The 25,117-nt window shown below is 43.9% G+C and overlaps 1 protein-coding gene across 1 annotated transcript in view; it reads left to right on the top strand.

Annotated features, from left to right (window-relative positions):
- The first annotated feature begins 18,412 nt into the window (after window positions 1-18,412).
- Window positions 18,413-25,117, top strand: part of TMEM128 (transmembrane protein 128) — a 31,245-nt gene continuing 24,540 nt past the window's right edge. The window contains exons 1-2 of the mRNA XM_084857126.1: window positions 18,413-18,565; window positions 23,100-23,241. Coding sequence (XP_084713252.1) covers window positions 18,436-18,565; window positions 23,100-23,241 — 272 coding nt within the window. The 5' untranslated portion in view covers window positions 18,413-18,435. The remainder of the gene's footprint in view (window positions 18,566-23,099; window positions 23,242-25,117) is intronic.

Raw genomic sequence — 25,117 nt, 5'->3', positions numbered from 1 at the left:
AGTGCTTAACAGCATGTCACATAGGAACTATATGTCTCTCCGAACTACAGGTGCTAGAATTAAGTGTAAACGCGCACAATCTCTGTTCTAAAGAAAGGCCCTGGGCCAGCAAGCTAACACTGCTTCTGATGGCGCAACTGATGGCGCAAATATTACACACCCTATTTTGGTAGTACATAAGGTCGCATGAGAAAAGTGAAATAACGTGAATTATAATGATCATTTCCACTGCTGGGTGGAGGTCTAAAACTGTTGCAACTAAGACTCTAGCCATATTATACTCTTTGTCAGGGTGGAAACTGAGCCCATAGAGCACCAGAGCAGTTCTGATTCTGAAGAGGAACAGCAATCCATGGGAGAGGAGCTTGCTCCTCTCCCACAAGCACAGCAGCTGGCAGAGATTCCTCCTGCCAGCATTCCTGAGAGAGATAGTGACCCTGGCAGTGAGAGAGCATTGGAGGGGGCTTGCTGGATGCTCGGCGCAGACGCAGGGAGCGGCAACAGATGGAGGGGGCCGAAAGGAGGCTCTCTGCTCGTTTGGCGCTAAAACAACGGTCACGTCCTGAGGACCCAAGGGAAAGAGGGAGGATCTCTCCATAGCCCATATGTTCAGAGTCTTCCCGCACTTCTCCTTCAAACGGGGACCAACTGCCTTACCTGGAGCTTAGGCTACTCTGCTATCTACCCCAGTGCAGTTCCTTGCTTAGTCGCTAGTGATTAGTATCTGTAAGAGTCATAAAGTAATAAAGGAATAAAGCCCTGGAAGGAATCCTCATCGTTTGTGTCCTGAGTTGGCTATTGGAGGGGACTGTAATAGGCAGCTAGGGCGCTCCTGACAGCTTGGTCCCCATTCCTCTTTTTTTTTCTCTTCTTCTACTGCTTCTGGAGGGTGCCATGGACTCGGTGGTACAAGCTCTCGTGCAAGAGAACTAGGCTCTTCGTGATCAAGTGGCTCAACTGACGACTGCCGTATAGGCTCTGCAAGCTGCGGCTCAACCCCCACCACCCCCGATTCCCCCCGGCCGCAAGTGCCATTTGATGCTGACCATCAAATTTATTAAGCAGATAATTAAGCAGAGCATGCTAGAAGTGGATCACACACATTTCAGGTCCACATGAGCAGATTCTGAACAGAGTATACTAGCATGGGTGAATCACACACACGGGGTGGTCCACACCCTGGTACAGATAAGCAGAAACTTATATAGTTTGCAATTCTTGCTGCACCACAGCACTCAGCCAATCAGATACTAACATGCTACTACATGTGGGGGCTACTACAGTTGAATCACGTACATACAGGGAACAAAACCTTCCAGCACAGTTTTCTTATTTACTTACAACATTCCAGTTTTACAACATCCCAGCACATCCTCCTTATCTGCTTACAGTGCATTTCTACTTTCCCACCAATGGCAACATTCAAAACACTCAGAGGGAGGCCTATCTTTTTGGCTGCAGCCTGAACAGAACTACAGTTTCTCCTTCTCAGTATGCAGTGAGGTTCAAGGCCAAGCAGCTCCTACTCTTTTGCTTCTAACATAACCGTTGTGTTTAATTTTGTTAACTGACTGTTGCAGCGGTGTTGTTGTTTTAGTTTTGCTGCTGCTTTTAGTTAATGTGTTTTAATGATTTGGGATTGTTTTTATGTGTTTATACTTTTAAAGTTGCTTTGAGCTACTCCTTTTTTGGAGGGGAAAAGCTTAAAAAAATACAGAAAATACATAAAATAACTATTGCTGGCTAGGCATGCAAAAGGTGAGTGGGACTTTGTTTTACTCTTTCCCATGGTGGGGCACTGTTTCTCATCTTCCATTTCCCTGCTCAGTGCCCTATACCATGAGCTAAGGGAGGTTTCTGCTGTTGGCATGTGGTTGTGGGTTCCCTTGTTGTCCTTGATATAAGGGGATTTGCTCCCTTGTATGAGGGATTCCTGGGGATTTTGATGGCCGCTTCCCACTTGTGCTCCACTAACTTTTGCAGCTCAGCCAGGGCATGGTAGTATTGGCATGTCTGGTGGCTTGTGGGGTCAGGAGACATTATGGGCATCCTTCTGTGACTGTCTCTCATGGGGGCATGTTTGCCATGGTGGTCTGCAGTTGTTTGGTGTCTGCTGTTGCCATGGGTGCTGGTGGTGTGGCTCACAGTTCATTCTGTGAATTTTGGAAAGGCATTTCCCTCCCCTGTGCTCGGGCTGTATAGGATATCAACTAAGTTATGCTGATGCAACAGAATAAGTGGCCCACCAACATAGAGGGGATCATAGGATTGCCATGTGTGTGGGTGTGTGTGTGTGTGTGTGTGTAGGTCAGATGCAGACAGTACAGTACCAGTGATGAAAAGCTGTTGTTGTCCAGCCTAATGCAGTTTATGGTACTTCCACTTACGTTGCAATTTTTTTTACTCAGTAGTTGTCCAGATATTAGGTGTTAGAGGCTTAGACCTTTTCCTAGTGATATCAGTGTTTATAGAAAGAGAGTTTGTACTTTATCTCTTTACTTGCAGGCATTCTTCTCCTGATTTGAATTCTTACCTCGCCAGGATACACTGTTAGGTCTTTGAGCAGGACAGTTTTCTCTCCATTTAAAAAACAAACCAATAGACATTCCATGTCTCAACTGGTTCAACATTCTGTAAGCCCTGGAAGTTTGCAGGTCGTAGTTGTGCCATTTTGGGGTGTGTGTTTTTTAGTTTTTTTTATTTTAATTTACAAACTAATATACTTCTCCATACCTAGGAAAGTTCCCCCAAGTATGTAGCATAACCATTACCTTATTTTTGGGTGGCCATGTTTTGCTTCCAACTGATAGGCCCTCAGCCATGAACAAAGAGTAAAATATAAGTACCTTGGTTACTCTTTGTTTGTAATAAATGGTGCTTTGTTGTTCAAAGCACACTTGTACATCTGTGAGGCAGATATATAATGGTCTGGATCCAAATGGTCACATGCGGTATTCTGCTCACACACGATGGCTTTTTTCATTGACCTTTCACACTATAGCTCCTCTTACCTGCTGAAAAGCTGTTTCTGAAGATCAGAAGGGGATTCAGTGGATCGCTGTGGTTAGAAAGGAAAACTGGCAACTCCTTCCTCACAACAGAAACACTATGTGCTCATGCACAGGGCTGTTTGGACCTGGCCAATGTATAATGACTGATACTGGAGTTAATAGAAAATGCTTTTGATTCAAAAGTGTCCTCCCTCTGACATGCCATTAAGTCACCTCTACAAAGGATTACTGACATAATGTATGTGAAATGATTGAACACTCAATAGTGCTATAAAATGACTAGTAATTACAGAATAAACACATTTTAATTCTGTACCAGCTTACCTTTTTATTGTTTTTTTTACTGCAACTTCCTTAAACACTGGGGCTCTTTTTTTTCCATGGGTGCACCCACTGAGGTGAAGGCATTAGAAATACAGTCTGTCCTTGTTTATGTTTCTTGCCTGGAAACAAGGAACCTTCCACCATACAATACACTTTTTTTCCCCCAACAGTTCTCTCTCATTATTTTCAAGTTATAGACTGATTATACCAGAGGCAAGCAACATGGTGCCCCCAGACACTTTTCTTGGCACCTGCCAAGGTGCCCTACCCCTCCTTATTTTTTTAAATTAGCACATTTTCTTATCGGCAGCAGGGATTGCTGGGAAATGGGTTTCTGTTGGTGCTGAAAACTGTGGGTTCAAAGGAGTTGTTTAGTATGTTGGGGAGCAGTCCCCACCTCTGCCTTCTACTCAGACCTTTGGGCAGATTTCTTGTCCTTTGCCATGCCTCCCATGGCGGCCATTTTTAGGTGGTGCCCAGGATAGTTTCTCAGATTGCCAAATGTGCCTACAGCCCAAAGGCTGATAAAAATAGAGAGAGATTACATTTTATAAATGGAAATAGGGTTATTGGTGTTGTTGGCCACATAATGCGAAGAGAAAACTCTCTGGAAAAGACCCTGATGCTGGGAAAGATTGAAGGCAAAAGGAGAAGGGGACGGCAGAGGATGAGATGGCTAGATAGCATCACCGATGCAATGAATATGAACTTGAGCACGCTCCGGGAGAGAGCGCAGGACAGGAAGGCCTGGCGTGCTATGGTCCATGGGGTCACAAAGAGTCGGACATGACTGAACGACTGAACAACAACAGCAACAACAAAAATCTCAGGCATGATCTAGATGTTATTGGATACTTGGCTGCCACTGAAAACAGTAGCCCTGTCCCCTCTATAACATCTGGAAATATTCAATGTGTGACATGACTTTATTGTGTTATGAGATATTTCACCCCTGCATAAAGGAACTGGCAGAAGAACTCTCAGAACTGCTGTCTATTCTCTTTGAGAAATCATGGAGGACGGGGGAAGTGCCAGATGACTGGAGGAGGGCTAACGTTGTCCCTATCTTCAAAAAGGGTAAAAAGGAAGAACCTGGGAACTACAGACCAGTCAGTCTGACATCAATCCCTGGGAAAATTCTGGAGCCGATGATAAAGCAATCCATCTGGAAGCACCTTGACAACAATACCGTGATTAATCGAAGCCAACATGGATTTGTCAAAATCAAGTCCTGCCAGACAAATCTGATCTCAGTTTTTGAACAAGTAAGTGATCAAGCAAGCGAAAAGTTGTCGCATAGCTGGAAACTGAGTCCTTGCCCTGCCTGAGGCGGCGAATCTCCTGAGAAGCCATCTGCGTGCGCAGGGGGTCACCAAAAAAACTGGCCATCACTGTCATGAAACGTTGATAGTCCCCGAGCAGGGGGTCATTAGTGAGAAGAAGTCCCAAAGCCCATTTAGCTGCCACGCCTGAAAGTAGGTTAATGATGAAGCCCACACGAACCTGTTCCGTCAGGAAATCCTCAGGTCAAAGGCGCATGTACAGCTCCGATTGGGCCCAGAAAATCTGAAAACGTCCTTTCTCCCCAGAAAACTTCTCTGGCAGAGCCACCGGGCACTTGCGGCAGGGGGGAATTGGAGGTGGTGGGGGTTGAACCGCAGCTTGCAGACTCTGTACGGCAGTCGTCAGTTGAGCCACTTGATCACGGAGAATCTGGTTCTCTTGCGCCAGAGCTTGCACTGCTGGGTCCCTGGCACCCTCCATTTGGCAGTGGGAGAAGAATGAGAGAGAGAGAGAAAGAGAGAGAGAGAGAGAGAGAGGAAAAAAAGAGGAAAAACAGGGATCAAGCTATCAGGAGGCGCCCTAGCGGCCTCTTTCAGTAGACTCCAATAGCCAACTCAAGACACAGACGAAAGGATTCTTTTCAAGGCTTTAATCCTTTTACAACTTAATGACTCTTTCAGATGCTAATCACCAGCGACTAAGCAAGGAATAATAGAGTGGCCTTTGCGCCGAGTAGGCAGTTGATCCCCGTTTGAAGGAGAGTCACTTGAAAACCCTGAACTTATGGGCTAGGGAGAGATCCTCCCTCTTTCCCTTGGGTCCACAGGAGGTGGCTGTTGCTTGCGCGCCAAATGGGCGCTACACCTCCTTTCCACGCCCTGCATCGCTCGTCACTCTTTGCGTCTGCATCAAGCGTCCAGCAAGCCCCCCTCCCGCACTTTCTCAGTGCTAGGATCACTATCTATCTCAGGAATGCCGGCAGGAGGAATCTCTGCCAGCTGCTGTGCCTGTGAGGGATGAGCTGGCTACTCTTCCACGGATTGCTGATCCTCCTCAGAATCAGAACTGCTCTGGGGCTCTATCGGCTCAGTTTCCACCCTGACAAAGACGAGGATGAAACTTTTGAAAAGCAAATAGCCAATGTTTCAAGGAAGCATGATGTAGTAGTAATGGGGGACTTCAATTTCCCCGATATTTGTTGGGAGACAAATTCTGCAAAACATGGGCCCTCCAAGAAATTCCTGACTTGTTTGTCGGATAACTTCCTCCTACAGAAGGTAGAGGAAGGAACTAGAGGAACGGATATCCTTGACTTGATCCTAACCAACAGAGATGACTTAGTGGGTAAAGTAGCAGTTACAGGAACTCTGGGGGAAAGCGACCATGTTGTACTTGAGTTCATGGTTCTAAGGGAAGCAAAAGCCGAGTGTAGTCAAATGCGTACCCTGGATTTTAGGAAAGCTGATTTTCTGAGTTCAACTCAGAACAATGATAAGTAAGGTCCCATGGCAAGTGACTCTAACGAGAAAAGGAGTCCAAGATGGGTGGGAGTTTTTTAAAAAAGGAAATTCTCAAGGCACAATTACAAACAATTCCAACAAGAAAAAATGGTGGAAGACAACAGAAGAAGCCAATGTGGCTTCACAAAAAGCTTAGGGATGACCTGAAAACAAAAAAGGACACATATAGGAAGTGGAAAGAAGGCCAAGTAACAAAGGAAGAGTACAGGTAGGTAGCACAGAATTGCAGGGATGGCGTCAGGAAGGCTAAAGCTGAGAACGAGCTGAGGTTAGCGAGGGATGTGAAAAGCAACAAAAAAGCTTTCTTCTGCTATGTGCATAGTAAAAGACAGGTGAAAGAAATGATCGTTTAGCTATTAAATAAGGATGGCAAAATGATAACAGATTGTCAAGGGCTCCCTGGAGGCCTCTCTCAGTCTAATCCAGTAGCCAAGTCCAGACACAGACAAAGGGATTATTTTCAAAGCTTTATTCCTCTTTTACAACTTAACAACTCTACCGTTAGCAACTACATATGAGCAGCAGAATACCTATGCCCTAAGTTGGAACAGTTGGTCCCCGTTTGAAAGGGAATTACTGGCAGACCCCTGAACTTAAGGACTAGGGAGAGTCCCTCCCCTTTTCCCTTGGATCCTCTGGGCGCAGCCGTTGTTTGCGCGCCAACAGGGCACTATGCCTCCTTTCTGCGCCCTCCATTTGGCGCCGCTCTCTGCGTCGGTGTCGCGCGTCCATCAAGTCTGCTTCCCGCGCTCTGTCACTCCCAGGACTGCTATCTAAGCTAGGAATGCTGGTGGGAAGAATCTCCGTCAGCTGTTGGCCCTGGGAAAAAGGAGCGTGCTCCTCTCCCAGGAGCGACTGCTCTTCCTCAGAATCAGAACTTCTCTGGGATTCTATGGGCTCAGTGTCCACCCTGACACAGATGACAAAGAAAAGGCAGAAGTGCTCAATTCCTACTTTGGAATTCCTCCCAAAAGAGGGTCTATGATCCCCCTGGCAAAGGAGAAGTACAAGATGAAGGGGCAGAATTGCAGCTTGAGATCAATAGGCATATGGTCAAGGAACACCTAATTACTTTGAATGAGTTCAAATCTCCAGGGCCAGATGAACTGCATCCTAGAGTCATAAAGGAACTGGCAGAAGAACTCTCAGAACCACTGTCTATTCTCTTTGAGAAATCATGTAGGACGAGGGAAGTGCCAGATGACTGCAGGAGGGGAGGGCTAATGTTGTCCCTATCTTCCAAAAGGGTAAAAAGGAGGAACCTGGGAACGACAGACCAGTCAGTCTGACATCAATCCCTGGGAACATTCTGGAGCAGATAATAAAGCAATCCATCTGGAAGCACCTTGAAAACAATGCAGTGATGACTCAAAGCCAACATGGATTTGTCAAGAACAAATCCTGCCAGATGAATCTGATCTCATTTTTTGATCAGGTAACCTCCCTTGTGGATTGTGGTTATGCTGTGGACATAATATACCTCGACTTCAGCAAAGCTTTTGACAAAGTGCCCCATGATATCCTGATGAGCAAACTAGCTCAAAGTGGGCTAGATGAAACAGCGATCCGGTGGATCCACAGTTGGCTACATAATTGGACTCAAAGAGGGCTTATCAATGGGATCTTCTCAAACTGGGGAGAGGTAACGAGCAGGGTACCGCAGGGCTCAGTCCTGGGCCCAGTGCTCTTCAACATTTGTATTAATGACTTGGAGGAGGAGGTGCAGGGAATGCTGATCAGGTTTGCAGATGACTCAAAATTGGGCGGGATAGCTAATAACTTGGAAGTCAGAAACAAAATTCAAAGTGATCTTGATACACTGGAGTGCTGGGCTAAAAACAACAGAATGAAATTTAATAGGGATCAATGTCAAGTTCTGCACCTAGGAAAAAGAAACCAAATGCTTACAAGATGGGGGATACGTGGCTCAACAACACTACAAGCAAGAAGGATCTTGGAACTGCTGTAGATCACAAGCTGAATATGAGCCAACAATGTGATGTGGCTGCAAAAAAGGCCAATGCTATTTTGGGCTGCATTAATAGAAACATAGCTTCCCAATCCCGGGAAGTACTAGTTCCCCTCTACTCAGCACTGGTTAGGCCTCATCTGGAGTACTGTGTCCAGTTCTGGGCACCACACTTTAAGAAGGATGCAGACAAGCTGAAGAGGGTTCAGAGGAGGGCAACAAAGATGATCAGGGGACTGGAAACAAAGCCCTATGAAGAGACACTGAAAGAACTGGGCATGTTTAGCCTTGAGAAGAGAAGACTGAGGGGAGATATGATAGCGCCCTTCAAGTACTTGAAAGGTTGTCACAGAGAAGAAGGCCAGGATCTCTTCTCGATCATCCCAGAATGCAGGACACGGAATAATGGGCTCAAGTGACAGGAGGCCAGATTCCGGCTGAACATCAGGAAAAACTTCCTGACTGTTGGAGCAATACGACAATGGAACCAATTACCTAGGGAGGTAGGGAGGTAGTGGGCTCTCCCACACTGGAGGCATTCAAGATGAGGCTGGACAGCCATCTGTTGGGGATGCTCTGACTTTGATTCCTGCATTGAGCAGGGGGTTGGACTTGATGGTCTTGTACGCCCCTTCCAACCCTACTATTCTATGATACATGATTAGGGATCACTGCAATGGCAATCTACCCATTTCTTGAAAGCAAATAATCCAAACTAATATCTCATGTTATGATTCCTAGTGCTTCTGATTATTAAGGCAAGATTAATCAACATTGGCCTGATACTGAGTCAATCCATTGGACTATCTTGCTCAGTCCTATCTAATCTCAAATGACCCATTGGCAACAGCTCTCCAAGATCTAAAGCAGAGATCTTTTCCAGCCCTGCTATCTGAAAACTTTTAAACCAGAAGTAACAGGGGTTAACCTTGGAAAAATTTCCATACTAAGTATGTTCTCCCCCACTAAGCTTTGAACCTACTGAGCCTCTTTCTTTCCACCCGCTCATGTGTGTGTGTGTGTGTGTGTGTGTGTGTGTGTGAAAGATCCAGTTACCTTCTAGGACCCAGTATAGGGGGAAGGTATGATTTGAACACACAGCCTCAAGGGCATATGCTGTAGAAAACTGGTGCCACTGAACCAATTATATTTTAAAGTTCTCCCTGAAGTCCAGCAAATATAATTAGAAACCAATAAAATAATTGTTTAGAATTATGATCTGTGCAATATTTTGAAAGAACAAGAATAAGAAGATGATGCAAGTAGACCTTAGAAACAAAAGTGGCGGAATCCACCAGAAAGATCTCTGACACAAGCCACTTAGAAATGAATGGGAATTGTGCAAGAGCATCACATGTAGGACTCTTACATCAACTTAACTGAAATTTACACTGCAATCTCATATAGGGTCTCGAACTCATTTGAATCCAACCTGAGGATTTTACAGCGGACCGGCTTTTTCCGAGTCACGTGAACTGGTTTTTTACTGGGGGGGTGGGGGGGTGTACTAATGCACACTTGCACACTAATGCACACTTCCTGGACAACTACATTCCTGGACATCCCTAAAAAAAATCTGATTTCGTCAATGTGCGGATGACGGAACGAAAGATGCCTGACAATACATGAAACCCAGATGGAACAGATTTAACAAAATCCATACATCCCTAATCTCATGTATATCTACTCAGAAGTAAGTCCCACTGAGTTCAGTGGGACTTACTTTCAGGTAAGGGTGTATAGCCGTTAAGGCATGAGGCCTTAAAACTTTTCAGTGGTGGGAGGTTGTCTACACATTCAACAAAGAGTTGCTGAGTGATCAAGTGATATTGAGTGATCATACCTCAGTGAAAATATAAATATATGATGAAAACCCTGTTTTTATAATTACAAAAATATATCTATGCCATGTGTAAAAAATATTATTACCAATACAAATGTTTCCAACCGTAATTTCTTACTTTGCAGGCTTGCACTGTGTGTGTTTTAACAGAAGTACAAGCTAGTGAAAAGCAGTTTTCATCAGAGACACAGAAAGAGGACTGTCAGCTGGACACTTGCTATATGCTTTGCACTGCTCTTGTTTGAAATAGGACATGTAAACAAGTTGTGTGGACCAGACACAGTGCCCCCTTTTCAGTTTCCCATATTGGATTCCCAAGCATACCAGATTTGGCTTTTTAATTGCTTCTCCTCTACCTCTCTCTTCCTGTCTCTCCTCTCATCCAGTTCAAATGCATACATGCTTATAGCTAGTACATTCCTTGCATCAAATACACCATTATCTACTGTCCCCTCCTTAAAGGGTCAGTTCAGGGTTACAAAGTAATTTAATACACTCATGGGAATTCTCACTTGAACTCAACAGGTTGTTCAATGTCAAACTTAGACGGGATTGTAGCATCTGGTTGCATTTCAACAGATGGTGTGCTGATAAACTCCTGCCTCTATGCAGTTGTTTGGTGATGTTTTAAGTGAGAAGAAACATGCACACAGAAACACATCAAATAAAGCAAAATGAATTCTGATATACCAGTAAACTACCATTAATTAGCTGTCTCCCAGTTTACTAATAATCACTGCTCTCCAAGATAAATAATTGCATCATCTCAGTCAGCACAAGGAAAGATGTACAACTCTTGCCCTGCGGTTCACTTGCTACAGAGAAGATGCGTTGCCTTTTCTGTGATACCATTTAGTCGAGTCATATTGCCAAAGAGTATGCAATTGCCCTTCCTTGTAACTGTACCAGACAGAAGTGGGAAAAACAGGAGGTCCTGGGTGCCAGCTGTACCAGTATCTGAATTGATAGCTGAGTCATTGTTTGCTCTGAGGAAATGGCTAGAGAGAAGAGACCATCAGTGGGCTCAAAGGGCTTGTTTCCCCCACCCTCTTGTGGGAGTGGGGGAATGAGGGAGGGGGGCTCCTTGGTTTAATTAGAATGGACCTGAATCCACCAACTAGCAATGTACAAGTACTTAACAATTTCCCTGCATTGTTCTGTGTTTGGCATAACTTATGCCTTATGAGGTGGGGGAGATTTACCACTTTCGGTGCTCTGGATCCACCATGGTCTTGATGTTACACCACATACCAGCAGTAGTTTTTCCAACAGCTCCTTGGAGTTACTCCTCCTCACCATTGCAAACTGCTTGTTCATCTGCCTCTTGCTCTGGCCCAGACAATGGTTGCGGAGGTGGCCAGAAGGGCGAGCAGTAGATGCCACTGGCCACTGTCTAATTTTTTGTGAACCGCCCAGAGAGCTTCGGCTATTGGGCGGTATAGAAATGAAATGAATAAATAAATAAAATAAATACTTGCTCACTGGCTCTCTGCCTGTTGAGCAAGCAAGTGGTAGCAATTATGAAAAAGCAGAGGAGCAGCAATAGCAGCTAGTGACAATGGTGGTGAGAAAGTAGATTCACTGAGGAAAGGGGCCCCAATGACCAAAGGCCCTCAAAAACTGGATTGTAAGGTGCAGGTGTATGTACGTATGTGTGTCAAGCAGGGGTTCTATAAGCCAGGCTCTGGCATCTTATCACTTGTGCCACCAGGGTTAGGTTTCTGTCACAAATCTTGCAGACCAAGCTGTGTCCTTCAAAGGAGTCACCTAGATACAGGACCTGACCAGCCTCAGAGCTTGCTCCTCCATCTGAACCGTTTCAAGCTAACTGCTTGCTCCTCCCAACCCTGCTTCTCACCGAATTTGACTTTCTGCCAGCGTTGGATTATGCTGCCTGATTCTGTCTCTTCTGTGGTTGCTGCATTTGGAACTTCATCTTCGCCTGCCATGGACTGGGCTACCCACTTCTGGCAACATCATACCCTGAATTGTCTGCTTGGGGCCTGCTTGGGGCCTGTAATGTACTTAGTGCTAACATGGCTTCATGAAAAATGCATGTAATGTATTGTGTTTTGATTATCTAGGTGACATGAAAGTTCTACCTGTGGTGATTCATCTTTCATGGTTCATTCACACATGCGAGTCATCACTTAAATATCCATATATGCATTGATCTTTTATCAGAACAGTTATATGTAATCCTGCCTGTCCTGTTCATAGCATTTCTTTTCTGTGGCACTTCATTGAAAACAGCTGTAATATAGTTCTCCCTTGAACACCAACACCATAATTTCTATAGTATTTTTCAGAGTACGAAGTGCATGAAACTAAACAACCACAGTAGACAATAATCACAATCACTGTCTGTGCTCATAGAACAAATTTATGATTCCATCCTGGAAACTTAGACATATGCACCAGGCTAAGTAAATCAGAACACAATCCTATACATGTTTAGACAGAGAAAAGGCCTACACCTCCCAGCATGCCAGGCTAGCTGGGGCATACTGGGAGTTGTAGGCCTTTTCTCTGTCTAAACATGCATAGGATTGTGCCCTTATTGATCTAAACCAGGGGTTGGCAACTTGGTGCTCTCCAGATATTTCAGACTACAACTCCCACAATCCCTTTCCATCGACAATGCTGGCTGAGGCTGATGGGAGTTGTAGTTCAAAACATCTGGAGAACACTACATTGCCTACCCATGTTCTAAATCATTTATGACCTCAGCTGTAGACCTGTAGGACTAGAAGCATGAACTATGAACTCCCCAATTCAAATCACATTTTGTCTATGAACTGATTGGGTGTTCAGACAACCCAGCATCACACCCTCAGCTTCCCACCTCCAACTGCAACATGGGCTCATATTCCTGTGAAGGATGCAAAATGGAGGTCAGACTGCCAAGACAGTTGCTGCTGTTTCCACTTAGAGTGACAGTGCAAAAAACACAAAACCCCTTAGGAAAAAAGAAAGAAGCTGTGGTACAACCACTGCCAGTGGTGAGTTGTAGATGTGAGACACTGTTGGAGAATTTCTCCTCCCCCCCTCCTTCAACACACACAATTTCTCTGCCCACAAATAGCGTGAAGAATTTAGAGAGGACATTTGTACACAACTGTAATTTAAACACTTTAGGGTAAAATCCTATGGCTGCTAGTCAGCAGCTAGACGGCCATAGGATAGGACGGTTCCCAGGAACCGACCTCAGAGCCTGCACTCCAAGGTCGGTTCCCTGAGAACCATCCTCCACCCCTCCCGTGCTGCCTCACAGGCAGCATGGATTGGCCCCACACTCCGCACTCGTAAGAGGAGTGCGGAGCAGTGAAAACAAGGCATTCCTGGGGATGGGACGGCGAGGGTGGAAGTGCCTTTCCGACACTTCCTGTGCATTGTCCTTTGTCCGCCCCTCCCCCTTGGACTTCCAGCGGCTAGACAGCTGATTTCGGCTGTCTAGTTGCGAATGCAGGGCAGCTGAAGTGCAGAGGGGAAGATCTCCTCCACGCTGCTCTTGCCTTGCATTGGATAGGCAGTTTCCTCCAAGTTTGGAGGCAGCTGCTTATCCCAATAGGATTGTGCCCTTAATGTGCTACTATATAAATGTGTATCACTATTAGATTGAACCAAAACAAATAGTCATTTTTGTGAAAGACATTCCTATACATGCAAATTATTTATATTATTTGGACTGGCTATCACCAGTCTACCCAGTAAATTAATATAGAGTTAATTTAGTATGTCTGAATTTTGTTTCCAGTGGGTTGTCTCTGATCAAACACACCTGAATAACAAGTTTCTGGTTCTAAATGGAGGGAGAGTAAATAATATTAGGAGCCTATAAAATCTGAGCACTAATGGTTTAGGTCTAAGATCAACAGGGAAGCAGGTGGAAAGCTCTTGTTTCAGCTCTTGACACAATAGCGGCTGTGTAGCTAAGTGTCTTTAATGGTGTGTCTAACCTTTTATTGTAACAAATATACATATTTAGTTAATTTAATATGAATTGAATTGTTTTTCCAAAATAACGGCATTCTAATTTTTAACTTTTTATTTACAGTAATCAGATGTAGAAAAAGGCTCAGGTAGCTGTTTCAGTCAAAGGAAGCAAAACAAAGGAATGTCCCAATCATACCGAATTGAAAGCGGAGGGATGGGCACACAGCAGCTGAACCGCAGGGGAGCCGAATTAAAGGAAAACAACAGTGTAAAAGTACTCTGCAAAAATGCAGCTTCCCCACAAGTAAACTCCAGGGTGGCTGCAGAGTGGCCACGACATCATGTGTCCCTAACAACTTTAAGCCACAGCATGTAGACGGGCCCCAGATATGGAAGGGTCCAATGATCCACAGGTAGCTGAAGCAGCAAAGCATCATTGACAATTATCACTGAAAGTTCCTTTATTTGTCTCCATCTATCTCTAGTCCTGACCTAGAGATGTGAAAGAAATACTCTAATCTTTTCCAAGGCATCATATTCCCCCTTCCCCATAATAGCCTTCATGCCAAGTAGAGATATTATTTAATACATTTATACCTTGCCCTTTAGCCTAAAATATCCCCCAAACTTTTAACAACAATTAAAATAGAATTCAACATAAAACTATAATTTATTCTTCTGCTAGTGGCTGAATAACTTTACTATTTGATGAAAGTCCCCTGTGCTGGCAAATATTGGGGATATGCCACCTTGGGGAACCATAGGCTGGTGTAACATAATGTTACCCCAGCTCATAATGTTGGAGACTCCAGTAAGTCCAGAATGCTGCTACTAGAATGTTGGTTGGAGTAGGAAGATCAGTGGTATAGAACAGAGTATATACTCTGCTCTGGTTATCTGTTTGTTTCTGGGCTCAATTTAAAGTGCTGGCTTTGACCTAAGCCCTAAACAGCATGGGAACAGTGTATTTGAATCCACCCACTCCACCCATCTGAATCTACCTGATGCTTATGATCATCACCTTGGGTCCTGCTCTGCATTCCCTCACCATCAGAGGAATGGTGGGTGAACACAAGTGACAGTGTCTTCTCCATGGTGGCACCGAGCCCTGCCCCCAGAAATTCACCAGGCTCCATTACTACTTTTTTAACGAGCACTGAAGACCTTTCTTTTTCAGCAATGTTTTTAGGTGTTGCTTGTTAAAATATTTTTCTGACTACTCCTATTTTACTGAGTTTTTTAAATTTAAGTATGTTTTATCATGTCTAAGATATTGTTGTAAATTTTCTTGTATTCTTACTGCAATGATTGTTTCTTAGAAAAGTGAGATAGAAATGCTGAAATAAGATAAATAAGAAAGAAAACTATTTTTAAATGTACCTGGATTTATTTCCCCCAAAATACAGATATTCAGTGGTTTTTTATATTATTTTATTCATTTTACTTATTATTAGTTGTATACATCCATTGTAAATGGTGATGAGAAATCCTATGAAAGAAATAACATTACCTTGACTTCTGATGAAAGTATTGCCTTTGTTATTGCCTTTCTTTTAAAAGTTCAGTGACTTAAAACTGCATACTGTTGCCAAGTTCTACCCAAAATACTCTGTTTGTAGGTCAAGCCACAAATTTCTATTTTTGGCTTCTAATAATCATTCCATAATACTCTCCCATTAGGCTTTTCTACATGAGGCTTTTAACCCGCCACTTTACTAAGACTTCTGCTTCCGGATTCTTTGTGGGATTAAGATTGGCTCCTTTATATGTGTTTTTTTCTGGGGGGTTTCTTTCTCTGCCTTTTATATGTTCCATTACACAAGCACTAGGTGGCACTGTGGTATAACAGAATTGTGCAAATACACCAGGATTTCATGCCGCCATTCAAGGAAATACGAGACTTTCCTCGTTAGAAAAAAAATGCAGTCATGATTGCAAAGAACAGGAGAGGCGCTGGAGGAGGAGGATCTTGTGTGAAGCACCTGCAAACTACCATGGGTGAGGAATCACAAACACACAATCATTGCCTCATATAGAAAGTCTCCAAGGCTCTCCTTGAAAAAAAATTACACTGATTATAGATTAAAGGATTAGAAAGTCTGAGTGGCGTAGCAACTGGAATGTTGGAATTGAAATCCCTGTTCAGCCACAAAGCTCACTGACCTTGGATCAGACTCTCCCTTATCATAAGTTACTTCACAGAGTTATTGTGAGGATAAAATGGGGGAGGAACACCATGTACTGTATCTTTCATCCTTTAAAGGATAATGGGATAACAGGTGGAATAAAAAGCGGGGGATGATGGGATAAAAGTGTATGAACACCCTGAAGTACAGGGCTGGCCCTACCATTAGGTAGACTGAGGTGGCTAGCCTCCGACAGCATAAAAACATAAGAAGAGCCATGCTGGATCAAACCAAAGGATTATCTAGTCCAGCATTCTGTTCACACAGTGGCCAACCAGCAGCCTATGGAAAGCCCACAAGTAGGACACGAGTGCAATTGTCCCCTCCCACTCATGTTCCCCAGCGACTTGTGTACATACGCATACAGCAGATTTGGGCTGTCATGAAAGGGCAGCAATTTTTTAGTTATTTACCTTGTTATTGTTGTATTTTTACTGCCAGGAATTGGGAGATTTTGTGCTTGTGAGATTTTCTGCCTCATATGCACCTTGACTAGGGTGCATAGGTGGGGGTCAGCCTTTGCTGCACTGACCTCAGGCAGCAACATGTCTTGGGCTGGCCCTGCTGAAGTGCTGTATTTGCTAGGAGTTATTGCTATTGCCCAGGCAAAGCATGGTGAGATGTTGAGCTGTTTCATCAAAGTTTCTGAAATAAAGCAAACAGTACATAGAATATATGTTCTATGAACCGGTGACATTTGGAAATAAGAGGCAGTTATACTGCTGCATGGGACTGTGGCCTGTTTCACTCTATACATAGGCTTGGATTGAGTAGCGTAAGCAGAACTCTATGCCCACAAGGTATCTCAGCCTGCTTTTTGCCAGTTTCGCCCTACTGCCACAGCACCCTGTCCCTTATCCCATTCCATTCTGGAAGATTCCCTTACCTTCAGGAGTGGCTGGGGAGGGGGGCCATGGGACCACAGTGGGGAGGAAGTCAGAAAGCCCACATTGTGTATGTGATGAATTCTGCTTGAACTGTCTGAACTGAGGAATTCTGCAAGTGGTCCCAAACCATAATTTCTGACAAGACACACACCAGTATATTTCCTACACACCAGTACATGCACCAAAACCCACCCCCAATCACAGCTTTTTGTCACACACACACACACATTATGTGTATCTATGTTTAAATATGTTTCTTCCAGGGCTGTAAATGTGTTCATCTGTTTAAGCAAAAACTAAGTTTTTGTGGCACCTTAAAATGTATGTTTTATAGTAGCACAAGTTTTTGTGGACTATCATCCACTTTGTCAGTTCCATAAAATGTAAACCTCACCTCAGTGTGTGTATATTACACACACGCACGCACGTACAGAGGGGAGAAATGTATACAATGGGGCCAAACGGCCATAAAATGCAAGCAATACAGTGAATTCACATTTATTTGGAAAGCTCAAATAAGAATACACAAGAAAAGCCACCATTCACAAGTTTTAAGTGGCGATAACTCTAGTTATGAGAATTGAGGATGTGGAATCAACAGTACTCAAATACGTATGTGGTGGGAATGTAGGAGGGTTAGAAAATTCTGGGACAAGATATTTCAAGAAATAGAAAGAATTACTGATCAAGAGATTTGTAAAACTCCAGAATTAGCTTTATTGCATGTTTGTAAAAGAAGAGAAAGATTAGAGAAGAAAACATTAATTGGTTTCTTGTTGACAGCTGTGAGGCAATTAATTGCAAGTAACTGGAAGACAGCCCGGATGCTGACAATACCTTTGTGGATTAAGAAAATTTGGAACAGAGGAATAAATGAAAAGTTGACACAGAAGCTAAGAGTGCACAGAGGAATAAAGAAAAGAGACCCCTTCAAGAAGGATTGGAAGAACTATATAGATTTTATAAAAAAGAGTCGAATGGAACAATGATAGAAGCTGATAGAAATCTATGGGACTCATGAAAAGGAAACGATAATAAAGGAAAAAATAGGGTAAATTACTATATTACCCTGGAACAGAGATAGAAAATAAAGGAGGGGAGAAGAATCCCGAAATTGTTCGAGCCGGCGGAGGGATTTTGAGTTCATATTGATGTGTTTTTGTAATTTCTCTTGGGGGGGGGGGGAAAGTAATTATGAGAATTAATTAGAGTAGCACCAACTGACCAAGCATATGTATTGAGAGGGTCAATTTTATAAGGCGACAATCGCCAGTCAGCCCTGCTGAAAGTGCTGTGACTAAGGGCGCAATCCTATGCAGGGTTAGACAACTCCCAGCATTCCCCAGCCAGCTATGCTGGGAGTTGTAGGACTTTTTTCTGTCTAACCCTGCATAGGATTGCGCCCTAAGATCACCCATCTGCTTCCTGTTTGGGATGTGTCACTTCCGCAGTTCCCTCGCTTTGCGTCGTCGAAGATGGCGGAGGAAGAGAGGGCCGCGGCTGGGGAGGAGGGTTTGCTGCAGCCGCTGCTGCGCCTGAGGCGACATTTCACCCGTCAGGAGTCGGAGCCTCGCGGAGCGCAGCAGCGGCCTCCGGCGCCGGCGGGTAGGTGCGCCCGCCACGAGCTCTCGGTGCGCCGTCAGAGCAGGCTAAAGCGACCGGTCCTTCTGAGGGTGCTCGGGGGCAGCGGCGGGTGTGCGCCCTTGTGCTGGCCTTGGCAGCCAAGTCAGAATTTCTGGTCGCCAGGGCTTGCCCCCCTTCAGTGCAGGCCCATCCATGTCTACTCAGAAGTAAGCCTCGCTGTGACTAATGGGGCTTTCTCCCACGTAAATGTAGAGGTGTGAAGGCCCGCAAAAAATGGGGGGAAACCCGGAAAGTTTTGAAAACACACACGTTTTCTCCGTTTTTTTAAAAAAAACACTGTCCTGGTATCCATAATGATGACGGTGGTTTAAAAGTTATTTTAACAAAGAAATACTACCAGTGCAACTCCTGGGACTCTGCCTGCCCTTCCCTTTCTGGCTCCAAATTTGTGCTTGGGGGAGGGGAGCAGGGGCTCCTTCTAGAGCTCCTGCTGCCCAAGCAAATCCCAGCCTTTATTTTTGGCTCCAGAGGGAAAGGCTAGTGGTTGTTTCTGTGATGGATGTTAGAAGAGCACCTCAGCACTACTGCCATCCACTGCCCAGCTCCAGCCAGGGCTGAAGTTCGCTTGTGCAGTGAGGTTGCACTAGCAGCATCACCACCATCCGCTGCCCAGCCCCAGCCTTCCTCTCCAGAGCCACATGGAAAGATGGGGCTCGTTTGGGTGGTAGAAGTGCCACCTTCTACCACACACTTTTGGAGCACTGTCACCTTCTACTGCCCAGCAAAAGCTAACATAAGGCTCATGAGGGTGGTAGAGGTACACCTTGAAGTACCACTGCCATTCATTGCCTTCCCTTTTGGAGCTGGAGGGAAAGGCTGGAGCTCATTTGTGTGGTGGGAGTGGAGACTATTTCTGGAGCACTTTTGCCACTCGCTGTGCAAACAACCAACTGTCCAGTTCCTTGGGTGAGGCTCTTCCTTGTGGTGATGAGCTTCGGAACCCTCCAAAGCCCAGTGCAACTGAGGGGGATGTGTCTGCCTTCTCCCCAACTTCAGGCAAGGGAGATTGGGGTTCATAGTTTAGTATCTAAGCCACTGCATTCCAGTGACTGTACTACCTTTGTTTTAACACAGCAGAATAATTTGCTATTGTTAACAATATAAACTCTCTCTCTCTCTCTCTCTCTCTCTCTCTCTCTCGAGAGAGAGAGAGAGACTGAGAGAGAGAGAGCGCATTTCAGGTGTTTAAAGCTTTACCATCATCTCAGCAATCTATTTGTTGTTGTTTATTCGGTCAGTCGCTTCCGACTCTTCGTGACTTCATGGACCAGCCCACGCCAGAGCTTCCTATCAGCCGTTGCCACCCCCAGCTCCCCCAAGGTCAAGTCCGTCACCTCCAGAATATCATCCATCCATCTTGCCCTTGGTCGGCCCCTCTTCCTTTTGCCTTCCACTTTCCCTAGCATCAGCATCTTCTCCAGGGTATCCTGTCTTCTCATGATGTGGCCAAAGTACTTCAGTTTTGCCTTTAATATCATTCCCTCAAGTGAGCAGTCTGGCTTTATTTCCTGGAGTATGGACTGGTTTGATCTTCTTGCAGCCCAAGGCACTCTCAGAATTTTCCTCCAGCACCACAGTTCAAAAGCATCTATCTTCCTTTGCTCAGCCTTCCTTATGGTCCAGCTCTCGCAGCCATAGGCTACTACGGGGAATACCATTGCTTTAACTATGCGGACCTTTGTTGTCAGTGTGATGTCTCTGCTCTTCACTATTTTATCAAGATTTGTCATTGCTGTCCTCCCCAGAAGTAAACGTCTTCTGATTTCCTGGCTGCAGTCAGCGTCTGCACTAATCTTTGCGCCTAGAAAGACAAAGTCTGTCACTGCCTCCACGTTTTCTCCCTCCATTTGCCAGTTGTCAATCAAGCTGGTTGCCATAATCTTGGTTTTTTGAGGTTTAACTGCAACCCAGAATTATTATTGTCCTATTGATGGGTTGCCTAAGGCTACTAACAAGTTTGTAGCTGAAGTGAGATTTGACTTCCTGCCTTAAAGTTTGCATTTGTACAGCCTAATCCTAACTGTGTTTACACAGAATAAGTCCAGCTGACTTCAGTGGGGCTTTCTCCCAAGTAAATGTGCATAGGATTCTAGCCTTATCTTCTAGAAATTGAATATTTTATTAGTTTGCATTTGTATCCCAATTCAGATTTTATTTTGAAAGCGTACATCACTGCTTATAAAATACCCTTCTCTTGTTTGTCCCTAGGACCTGATATTCATAGGTATGCTACTTTTTCACATGAGGTTCCATTTAATTATCATGATTCATAGCCAATGATAGACTTCCCTCCTTAGTGCAACATACTTTGTGGAGAGTCATGACCAAGGTTAAGTAAGAAAACTCCTTGCTTGTTGAAGTCCACTAATAGTGATAATGAATCACTTTTACAAATTGCTATGCGTAGGGCTGATCACAAGTCACTGTACACAATTAGCATACCGTGGAATACTTGTGGCTGAATTCTTAAAAATGTGGCACATGCAAATATATCATTCCTTCTGCCTGCCCTAAATACCCCACAGAACTATACTGATAGTATCCAAGCTGACAATGCGAGTTTATATTTTCTTTTCAAATAGCAGAACCATGCCTTAACCATACATGTTTTTGTAATGTGCTGTGAATATTCGAAGAATAGAATTGCTAAGCTTTGCATTTTCTTTCTTTTGTTTTGAAAGCTAATCTTTCTATCTACAGTCTTAACTCAAATACGTGAGTATTTGTCAATTTTGTGATAGAATAGAAGATCCTTAACTTAGAATTCCACAGTGCAAGTGTAAAGGTCATAACTCATTAAGTACAAGGACTAGGGAAATAGTGGAAAATAAAATTAGGGTGCAGTCCTATGGGTTGTGCCCTGGTACGCGTAAACCCCTGAACTCTGAGGTTTATGAGTATCCTATGCAGAAAGGGAGGCTCCTTGTGCCCTCTGTGCTGCATTTTAACTAGACAGGTGATTTTGCCTGTCTAACGGAGGCTTCGGGGAGGGAAGGAGGCTGAGGCAGCAATAAGAAAAGGCAAAAGTCAGCCGCTCCAACTTCTTCACCTCCCCACCCCCAGGAGCACCTCTTTTCCCCCTCTCCCTGCTCTGTTTACCGAGCACAGAGAAGCAGCTTGCACAGTTCTCTCTGCGTTGAGGGGGAGGGGAGTGCGGTTTCCTGGCTCTGAGCTTGGAGCATGGAGCCAGGAATCCAAAAAATCCTGTGTCTCCCACACACTGCCTAGGGGACATAGGATTGCTTCCTTAATGTGGTTTAAATAATTTGGAATTTCTGAAGTCCAGATACAGTTATGGATGGCCTTATTCATGTGACCATGCTGCTTTTGGCTGGATGTTTTTATTCTTGCCCAGTGTGCACCACACTTCTGAGGAACAAGGCATCTGAATTGTTTGCCATGAGTAGAAGCCTCAGTTTGGCACACCACTTGAAAACTTCGAAGTAGCATGCACGATTATGGCTTGTGCTTGTGGCAGTTCATTCAGGTGAACTGTTCCTCATGAGCAAGGAATTATTCTGGTTAGAAAACCAAGTGACCAGTTGTGTGAACTATTTACCTATGCCTGATATTAGTATGTGCATTGGAGTAAAGCAGTTTCTGAAATATTGTTCTTCTGTCATTTGCCCTTAGCCTTATATAAAATGTTTTGATTCTCAAACAGAACAAGTGCCATTTTCTTTTAGCTAATCAGTTTTAGTAATACCAGTTCCCAGAATTCAGACAGAACATTTGTTAGGGGTTATTTTTTGGTAATACAATGCTGATTGAGGAAATCTCACAGGGTGCCCTGTTTGCTATTGAATGTGATTAATTTCCACACAAACACTAATTGGATATAGATAATGATTGGAACCCTGCCCTTAGCTTTCAATATGGCTTTTAAGAATCAGGTAAATAGTAATGCTCTTCTTATGATAAATGACTCCTAAAATAGACTAAAGCAATTGGAAAGATAGATTTGTACACTGAAAATGTGGGGATTTATTGATTTATCCTTTGCCATATAATGTTTTGGTTTTTGCTGCATTTCAGGAAATGAGTAAATTTTTTTGTCAAAAATAAATTTTGATAAGTAGAGACTTGTCATAAACTGGTGGTTGGAAGAGGTGGGAAAGTAGGTGGACGGAATGCCTGAATCTTCCCTTTTCGCCCTTTCCTTCCTTTCTGCAAGCAGATCCCTCTGCCAGCTGATTTAGAGAAACTCACTACCTGCTACCACTTCTGTCCACAAGCTATGATGAATGTTACACTGAGTGCACACCCTGCCATGCACACACACAAGTTCAATATGATCAAAAGATGGAAATGCCACACTCTATAATGTCCATGGTTAAGATGAGTGGAAAGCTGGGAAAGCATGTATATTTTACTGTAACAGTGTATATGTACTATAACGAAGAGTGAATTAGAAGAATGATGTGCTTTGTGTTACTTGTGTAACTTTATGCTCCATGTAATGACTTATACAAAATAATGGTGGGTTTATTTACAGCTGAAACTACAAGCATAGAGAAGAAAGAGAAGCCTCTTCCCAGACTTAACATTCACTCTGCATTCTGGATATTGGCATCAATAGCTACTACGTACTATGTTGAATTCTTTAAAACTATTAATGATCTTATTCAAAAAGAAAGGTAAGGAGTTTTTTCTTGACAAGTACAACTTATGTGAACTTCACTTGAACAAAATATGTGTGAATTTTATATGTTGTTATAGGTATTGTATATCAGTGTTACTGATAATATTTTAAAGTATTCAAATGCCTTTGAAAAAGAAATGGCATATGTACCCAAGGTCTGGCGATCTGACAGTAGTTTATTAATTTTGCTACAGTGTGTGGGAATAGAACCAGTGGATGCAATCCTCAAACCATTTATTCTGAAATAGTTGTGATGATTTGAATAGTCAGTCCACAGGGTGACTGGGAGAGTAAGCATGTGAATGCTGGTTTTTTTGTAGGGCAAGCAATGTTATTTATTGTGAATAGCATTTGATATGTTTGGGAAGGAGAATTTAGTATAGTAAGTTTAGATGAAGCTCTTAGGCTGTTGAGCAGTTGGAGATAAGTAAAGAAAGCCTTACTATGATCCAAACTGGCAAATAGACTATTTTTTCTTAATACATTCATTGTGCTTATGTTGTGCTTTGAGACAACATCTCTATTTAGGCATTATCCCCTCACATGATTAGCATTGTTTGAAGGGGAGAACAGGGCTATCCCTTCTGCCACTCCACCCCCCCCCCCTGGCTGCTGCCCCCATTGCAGCCCAACCCTCTGCCATTCCCCTAGGAGAGTTCTTAAGAGGGGAGACTGCTCTATAGCCATAGCCCCCACCTGCCCCGGTGACTTAGACAGCCTGGCTTATTGTTTGTGTGTGAACGTGGCCACTTCCACACTTAATGCGGTATGATGCAGGGTACATAGGGAAAAGAGAGACTGAAAGGAGCATTTAATTCTTGCCTGCAGGTACAACTGAGCTTCCTTGTAACAGTAGCAGAGGTGGGAAAAACAGGATGGGTCATGGGTGCCAGCTGTAGCAGCATCTGAACTGAAAGCTGAGTCGCTGTTTGCCCTCAGAAGGCTAGAGTGAAGGGACTATTGTTGGCCCCTAGTGCTTGTTTTGCCCTGCTGTAGTGAGAGGTGGGGGGATGAGGGTAGGAAGCTCCTTAGGTGTTCTTAGAATGGGCTTGAACACAGCCCACTTGTTACATACTGTAGTTTGCCAAGCTTCATGTTCTGTAATGTTGGCGGAACTAATAACTTTTGGCGGGAAGAGATTTACTACCTTTGGTGCTCTGTCTCTGACATTATATGCAGGCCTTCATGTTGCAGCAAACAACGGGAGAAGTTTTTCCTCAGCTTTGTTTTCCTTCTAATTCAGACCAGGGGTTCTTCCATACTTTTCCTCTGGCATGGATATAATCTACTCAGTCATTTATTCCTGAGAATTCAGACAACATTTTTCCCAAATGTTGTATTTCCACACCCCCATGCCCAATGTTGTCTGTGTTTTTTTTCTGCTGTGTAGCAATGTTTGTCACTTCCAGTGCAATTGTAGCACAGCCATTTGAACTGTGCACTGATAACACTATGGTCTCACCTGGTTTGAAGGTGTGGTTTGTCATGTCATTTGTGAAAGTGAGTGACCCCCACCTCTCTCTTACCTGCCCGCCCCTCCATGTTACCTGTTCTACTACTATAATAATATATTGTCTCCACCTATGCTGCCGAATTTGTGTCATTTCCTTTTTAAAAAAAATTCTGTAGTGTGCTGTTTTGCTCCAGGGATCTGCTTTTAGAGAGGAGTGAGGGAACCAAACTCTCCCTCTAGAGTAAGAGTCTGTGGTGGATCTGCCCTCATAAAGGACAGAATTTCTGACCATTGCTGTGGATGGGCATCTGTACGTGGATTCAAGGAATGTGAATCTTATTCATCACCTTATTTATTTATTTATTAATTATTCAAATTTATATACTGCTGTCAACAAAGGCATCAAACAGGTGAACAT

Source organism: Heloderma suspectum, chromosome 5, assembly GCF_057233095.1.
Source record: "Heloderma suspectum isolate Gila_16-S chromosome 5, 16-S_ref, whole genome shotgun sequence".
NCBI classification, from domain to species: Eukaryota; Metazoa; Chordata; class Lepidosauria; order Squamata; family Helodermatidae; genus Heloderma; species Heloderma suspectum.
This window is presented reverse-complemented; position numbering and strand designations above follow the sequence as displayed.